At 37.8% G+C, this 7,334-nt stretch overlaps 2 protein-coding genes across 3 annotated transcripts in view; one reads left to right on the plus strand and one right to left on the minus strand.

The window, feature by feature from the left end:
- Window positions 1-53: 53 nt before the first annotated feature.
- Window positions 54-5,346, minus strand: LOC109096511 (N-acylethanolamine-hydrolyzing acid amidase-like). Its single transcript, XM_042724709.1, has 11 exons — window positions 4,859-5,346; window positions 4,151-4,315; window positions 3,923-4,046; window positions 3,754-3,844; window positions 3,598-3,674; window positions 3,299-3,471; window positions 3,081-3,143; window positions 2,914-2,980; window positions 2,632-2,660; window positions 799-865; window positions 54-400 (listed from the first exon to the last, which is right to left on the minus strand). Exons 1-11 carry the CDS (start codon window positions 5,032-5,034, stop codon window positions 386-388), a joined length of 1,047 nt encoding a protein of 348 aa, XP_042580643.1. The 5' UTR covers window positions 5,035-5,346; the 3' UTR covers window positions 54-385.
- Window positions 5,347-5,679: 333 nt separating this feature from the next.
- LOC122137473 (flavin reductase (NADPH)-like) overlaps window positions 5,680-7,334 on the plus strand; it is a 7,237-nt gene continuing 5,582 nt past the window's right edge. Inside the window, exons 1-4 of one of the 2 annotated variants that reach the window (XM_042724710.1) lie at window positions 5,680-5,818; window positions 6,075-6,216; window positions 6,969-7,170; window positions 7,285-7,334. The exon at window positions 7,285-7,334 is cut by the window's right edge and continues 115 nt beyond it. In XM_042724710.1, the coding sequence (XP_042580644.1) occupies window positions 6,082-6,216; window positions 6,969-7,170; window positions 7,285-7,334 (387 nt within the window). In that variant the 5' untranslated portion in view covers window positions 5,680-5,818; window positions 6,075-6,081. Of the gene's footprint in view, window positions 5,819-5,948; window positions 5,968-6,074; window positions 6,217-6,968; window positions 7,171-7,284 lie in introns of those variants that run through there. The other variant, XM_042724711.1, reaches the window with a different exon arrangement.

The following is a 7,334-nucleotide window of genomic DNA, read 5'->3' on the forward strand; positions in this document are numbered from 1 at the left end:
CTTGCAAGAAGTATACATTTGTGTTGTGGACAAAATAGAGCAAAAACAGCCAATATTATTTCTAGTAATATTAAGTCACTTAATATTAACTTCTTATTTATTAAACAGTTATTAAAATCAGTTATACATTTGCAGTCGTGCTGATATTGGTAATTTTTTTTTAATGATTCTTTCCAAATATAGCTATTCAAGTCGTCAATTAAAAAAAATCAAGTATTTTCCCTATTAAAACAGCATATAGGCTTTTTATCTTGCAGCCATACTTTTTAGATATTAAAATACGACTCATTTCCATTGTTAAAAGCAGAAGAGAAGCAGAAGTTGTTGGGCTCAGAACTAAGTTGTGTGAAAATTATGGCTGAGCTGGTCAAGGGAACGAGTCATTTCATCCCATACAGATCTGTAAACGGAAAAGAAAGACCATTAACTGTATTTATAAAGAAAAAGAAAATCTGAAAACATGTCAGTAAGACAGAACAGTCACAGTTCCATCACTAATGATTGCAAGAAAAAGAAGTTTCCAAAGCATAGAAAATACATGCGACCTTGTTATTCACACCAATTCATGGGATGCTCCTTGCAAAAGCTCCTTGCAAAAGTATTGCAAAATGTCAAAATAATATCAGAGAAGCAATAGCATACTCTTACATTATAACTTAAATGTTGTTTCATCCAACAAAATCACTTATATTACCAAACCAGCCAACTGGACATCATGAAAGCATACCACATGACATGATAGCATATGTTTAATGAAAATTATTTTAAAAATCATGTAGTGTTATGGTTTGTTCTTACATCTCGGACAACTGTTGTGTACTTCTCAGGAGTGGCGGCACTCATGACGGTTGTATAAACAGTGATCCTGGAAGGAATGTCATACGATCATACATTAAAAAGCTTGATTACAGAATGTGATCTTAAGACGCACCTCTTTAACTAACACTTATACAGCGGGGAGATACAGTCCCCTTCACTAATATTGGCACCCTTGGTAAATCTGAGCAAAGGCAGCTGTGAAAATAAATCTGCATTATTTATCCTTTTGATCTTTCATTCAAAAAGTTCACAAAATTCTAACCTGTCATTGAAGTAATAAATGTTTTAGCACACCAGGGTGACTAGGAACATGAAATTGTCCAGCTGTGACTTCCTGTTCCACAGGATTATAAATATGAGGAACACAAAGGCCAAATTCCCTTAATCCTCCATCACAAGGAGTAAAACCAAAGAATATAGTTCTGATGTGCAGAACAAGGTTGTTGAGCTTCACAAAATAGAAAGTGACTTTAAAAAAGAGCTAAAGCATTGAAAATACCCATTTCCACCATCAGAGCAACAATTAAGAGGTTCCAATCAACTAAAGATGTTACAAATCTGCCTGGAAGAGGACATGTGTCTATATCGTCCTAATACATGGTGAGGAGGAGAGCTTGAGTGGCCAAAGACTTTCAAGGATCACAGCTGGAGAATTGCAGGAAATAGTTAAGTCTTTGGGTCAGAAAGCCTTGTTTGGGAGGGTTTCAAGAAAAGTTCTCCTCACTCATCCAAAAATAAACTCCATATTCAGTTTGCTAGACATTACTTCAAATGGCACTGGCTTCTATGGTAAGATGAAACTAAAAAAAAAAAATAGTTTTTTGACAGCAGACCCACCAGATGGGTTTAGGACAAACAGGGATAAAAAGTATCCCATACCCACAGTTAAATATACTGCTGGATCTTTAATGTTGTGGGCCTGTTTTTCTGCCGGAGGTCCTGGACATCTTGTTTAGATGCATGGCATCATGGATTCTATCAAATACCAACACATAAAAAATCTAAGCCTGACTGCCTCTGTCAAAAATCTTACAATGGGCCATGGTTGGATCTTCCATCAGGACAATTATTCAAAACAAACATCAAAATCAACACAAAACTGTGTCACTGAGCACAAAATGAAGCTTTGGCATGGCCACTGCAGTCCTCTAACCTGAACCTTATAGAAAATGAGTGGGGTGAACTGAAGAGAAGCATATTTCACATTTTTGAGTGAATTTTGGTGGCAAAGCTTCTCTTTCTTCTCTGCATTTCTGCATTATTCTAGCTTGTTTCCAAATCTAGCTTTCTTGTAAATCTGCAATTATACATTATTAATATTGTTGGCTCTGGGATTTACTGCTTTTGTCCCTTTATGGAGATAGTTTTGGAAAAAAGTGTCTGCTAAATGAATGTCGTCATCATATGGTTACAAAGAACCCACCAGTACCAACTGTCAATATATCAACTTTCTCAAACAATGGTAAGTTAGTAAAGCTAGAAGAGTTGAAAAAGTGGGTGAGAGTTCAACAGAGATCAATGCTTGGACTGTTCTAATTTACAGCTGAGTGGCTTAAACAATGAGTGTCTGTGAAGTTGTACGTGTGAATAGGATGAAGCTTCACATGACTGGTTTCTGCAGACTCTCCTGAAAATTCCTAAATTCTACATTGCATTGTTAGATTCTAATATTATAACCTCCATAAGGAAGAAGTATGCTTATGTTTGTACTACTGGTTCCCACATACGAGAAATGAGCACTCTGCATGAGGCCATTACACAACCATAAAATATCATGTGATAGGTGAAATGCTGCATTACTCGCCTCCTTACCTATTACATACTGGATCCATGGATAAAACCTGTAACAATGAAAAATAAATTATGATCACGTAATCAACACATCAGTCAATAAATTATGTTATAGGATTGCATGCTTTCACAAACACAAGGGAAGTCTCATTAAAGTTTCACCTTTTTTAATATCTAAGCCCAGAAATTACTATGATAATAAAAAACAAAAACACATTTTGTAGTACATTAATAATGTAGGACAGAAATAAATGCCACAACATATGACAATAACAGGCAGCCAAAGTGGATTTATTCATTTACCTGATACAGAGAATCCATACTAATATGGTTTTGACCAGTGGCATTCAGTGCTTTCATGGCCACACGTCTGAAACAAGACCAGGAAATGTGAAAAGCAATCCCTAAATTGTTCAATAATCACACATTTGTGCTTTCAAGTTATTGATAAAACTGTATTGTCTGCTTGCCTTCGGTCGTCTCGTTTAGGGGTGGGTAGCCAGTGGTCATAATTGGTTTCAACTCTATACCAGCTATATTAAGCAACAGTAAAAATCAGAGGCTTAGTAATGTAAAAACCTTAAGCAACACACTAGTATTATATGAATGAGAGCCTAATGTTGCACTGGCATCACTTTATGTCTTTCATTTTAATTTATGTAATTAAAAAATGATGGTTGGTGCTTACTCTCCACGAAGTGGATCAAGAGGCCAGATGTCAGCTGATTTGCTCCGGTCTCTGGTTATGACCACACCCTCACCAGCATGAACACCACCCACAATGTAATAAACATCTGTAATGATCGGCACCTTGGCCAGTCTCAATACTGCATCCTGGAAATCCACAGCTGCTTCAAGAGTCTAAAGAAATCAAAAATACACAGATTTATTCCATGCAAACGTCTCTTAACCAGTCGTCACCAGTAAGTAAATGTATTTTAAATAATGTATTATATTTTGAATTTTATATACATTTTGTTCTCTCACCTCTCGCACTAGCCAGCTAACTGGAGAACTTTTTAATAAAACCGCTGAAATTACATTCTGCCACCAATGGCCCTTATCTGTAGAAATATAGACGTAAATTAAAACCCCACAAAATTCACTAGACCATGTCTTTTAAAAAAAATAAAATCAACCTACTGCGTTCGTTGCCAGACACTGTAAACTTGTTGGGGCTCTGTCCTGTCCACAGCCCAACATAACCAGCAAAAGTGGTTCCTCTGTATGCCACCTGGAGAGAAACGACTTGCAGATTCAAGAGTATAATATAATATAATATAATACAATGTAATATACGATTTAATAATACCTTTCCATTTTTAATAAAAAGTACATCTAGAGTAAGATTTCTGAGCACATCGTGGGGATAATCCAGGTTTCTGCCATGGTATATATTTCCCTTTGTATCTTGAGTCACAATACTGGTGCAAAAGCTATTTAAAAAAACAAACACAAAGCAGCCACAATGAATGCTGAAAAAATTTGACACCTAAAACAATTCCGGAGAGCTAGTGTACCAAAAAAGTGTAGTACTTACGCAGATACTTCATAGGCAAAGTTCAACAGCACAATATCTGTGATGTCAGTGCCATAGAAGGATGCCATGCCCTGTATTTCTCCAGCATATGGCTGTGGGATGTATTTCTCCAGAGCCTGCACTATAGGTTTAACTGCTTCATGAACCCATTTGGGAACAGTTGAGCTGCAAAAGAGGGTTTGTAAGACATAAATGTGGATCTAGGGTGATGACAAACAAAATTTACACAGTTAAAGAACATATGGTAACACTTTAGTAAAGGGACTAGTTCTCACTATATTAACTGGGCTAGTTGCTTATTAGCATGCCTATTAATATATTAGCTGTTTATTAGTACTAATAAAGCACATATTCTGCATGACCATATTCTACATCCCCAATACCTAAACTTAATAACTTACTTAACCTTACTAACTATTACTAACAAATTAGAAGTGTATTCAGGAGAGAACTGGACTTTAAGATAATGTGTGACCGAATATGTTATTAAAAAATAGAGGGGAATGTCAGCAGCGCTTTATTTTTATCACTTGCACTTTAATTCGTTGCAAACTGTAAGTATTTGGTGACATATTTGATTACACATTCTGCGCGTCAACCTTTTAAACTTGTCAGCTAGGTGAAAGGATCTTATGGCTAACCTGGTTCTGGTCAAAATTGCTAGAATGCAAACGAAAGCAACATGTTATCAGACTGTCTGATACTTACTCGATCACTTGAGATGCAGCTTTTCTCAAGAAATCGATGTCATAGAGGTCCTTCAGAGGAGCCCATCGCTGAAAGGCAGGCGCGTCCAGACTGATGTTTACCTCTGGAGAAGAGAAATCAGCTGTCGACACGCAGAAAACTGTCACGCCGAGGAACAGACAAATCTCTCTCTTCATGGTGAATACACTGACTGAACAATATGGTGACACTTGAACATGGGAAACCAAAGACTCCTTCACACTCTGCCCAACTTCTGTATTTGAAAACGGAACTGAAGTGATTGTTGTGACAGTAACATATTAGCCAGAAGGGGCGTTAGCGTTTATGGGGGTGCCTAACTAAAGTCCCTAAAGGTTTATTGCAGTGTGGAATCAAATAAAAGTGCTTCTCGCGTAAATCTTTGCTGTTAACAAAGTTTCTGTTAATCATGAAGCTTGGTCCGTCCGATTAATGTCTCCATGCTGGAATCATTTCAGTCAGAGAGGCGAAACTCTGACGCGGTTTGGGTAAGAGCCACTAGGTGGCGCTGCGGTAGCGCGGCCGCCATTTAGGAGTGAAACTTCAACTTTACACAGAAACAGAATCACAACGAAAGAGAGTCAAAGTGGAATAAAAGAACGCGATGTCGCGCAGTCCACTGCAAAAACTATCAGTAAAAATCTTGCCTTTCATCGTTTTCCTAAAGGTAGCCTAATTACCAAAGACTATAGAATAGCCTTAAAGGGACGTTGTAATTATTCATAAAATTGTAAAAATATTGTGTTTTGAAGTGGGATGTCACGTAGCGCCGTTTTACGTAGCGTGTAAACCTGGTAGGAATCCCAGAGGACTCTTGCGCGGAAAGCGCATGCGCACTCGAGTCCACAAGAGTGAAGTTATATCAGCAGTGTTTGACAGCAGAAGGCGCGTGCATGTGTTTACTGTTGGGTTGCCACCCACACCATCAGGAGCGATTTTAGAGTAAGTTTGCTTGTTGTTAAGAATATTTTTACTGCTATGTGTTTTTTGCGATCCATGTAGGATGAACACTGGGCTCTTTGCACATCACATGTTGCTGAACTGTCAATAAGATAATAGCGCAAACAAAACTAACTTCTCCATTAATTCCTGTAAGAAACCCTATTCATATTTTTAGCCCTTTCTCTGGGGTGTTGTACAAACGAGTGTGACTATGTAATGGCGGCTTTAAGTTCACACATTCTCGTGTTCTGTCCAGATAAATCATGAAGATCGCTGTTCTCGGCGCGACTGGTCAGACCGGGCAGCAGCTGGTCCATCAGGCTCTCCAACAGGGACACTGCGTCACGGCCGTCGTCAGAAACCCGGGGAAACTGACGCTGACGCACGAGAACCTCAAGGTAAATTGTAGGAGGAAAGCTTAAAGTTATACATTGTTGTTGTTTTTGAAAAAGCATAGTGAAATTTTGAAATACTTTTTGTTACATTGTTCATGAATTGTTCCCAGGTGTAAGCAATGGGTTGGACTGCAGATTAACAATAACAATTTTGCAAGGTCCTTCTTGACAAAATGAATAGTTTAAATATGAGTGTAATAGCCTGAGATATTGATTAGCTCCTATTTTCTTTCTTATTTAGTTGATTAAAATCTGCACAATGGTAAATGCTGAAATGACTATTTGGTTTAGAATTGGAATAATATTAAAAAGTTCCAAGTCACCAAGGTGAAAATATTAACTTTTTAAATGCATAACTCACTGTATACTGTATGGAAGTTTTATATTTTATTTTAGTTGTTATATAAGTTTTTGTACAGTATCACTGAAAAGACAGCTAAATTTTGCATAAGAGTCACAAGGGTGGCATAAAATTTAAATGCGTTTCATTTATGGGTTCATCACATGATTTGCTTTCCCCACATTTTTGTGCTGGAAATAAAGATTTTTAAGGATGGTTATCCAGACACAGCAATTCCAAATAATGAGATGATTCACACTAAGCTGCCTGCTGTGGCAGTGCAATGCAGATAATATTTAATGTGTTCCAGTTCAGATGATGCACAGTTTATCTCTTAGATTTTCAGTAATCAGTAGCTACAACTAGCATGCAGCCTCATCCATGTGATGTTTAACCGCATGCCCTCATGTGACAGGTGGTTGAAGCAGACATTTTCTCAGAAGACAGCCTGAAACCGCACTTCAAAGGTCAGGATGCTGTGTTGTCCTGTCTTGGCTTTCCAATCTCATTTTTGTATGGAGTCACTGGCTACACTCAGTCTATGAAGGCAGCATTAAATGCTATGCGTGAAGTCAAAGTCAATCGAATCATCACCATGACCTCATGGTACACTGACCGTAAGTGCTGTTATTATGTATGGTTTGCAAGACTGAAAGGTCTTTTCCTCACAGCATTTTTGGTCTGATCATTTGACTGGTGTAGTAATTGGATTGCTATGACATTCTTCACAGCTGATTCAGGCTCCAATTCTTCCTATCTCATCCGCTTCATGTTGCTTCCC

This window comes from Cyprinus carpio, chromosome B5 (genome assembly GCF_018340385.1).
Source record: "Cyprinus carpio isolate SPL01 chromosome B5, ASM1834038v1, whole genome shotgun sequence".
Classification (NCBI taxonomy): domain Eukaryota; kingdom Metazoa; phylum Chordata; class Actinopteri; order Cypriniformes; family Cyprinidae; genus Cyprinus; species Cyprinus carpio.

What these genes read in the sequence shown, in the direction of transcription:
- LOC109096511 (XM_042724709.1), bottom strand. Translation starts at nt 5,034, where the DNA reads ATGAAGAGAGAGATTTGTCTGTTCCTCGGCGTGACAGTTTTCTGCGTG. An exon ending in GCTGCATCTCAAGTGATCGA is followed by an intron (nt 4,316 to 4,858) that starts GTAAGTATCAGA and finishes CCTCTTTTGCAG; the next exon opens with CTCAACTGTTCCCAAATGGG. An exon ending in CCTAAACGAGACGACCGAAG is followed by an intron (nt 2,981 to 3,080) that starts GCAAGCAGACAA and finishes GTCTTGTTTCAG; the next exon opens with ACGTGTGGCCATGAAAGCAC.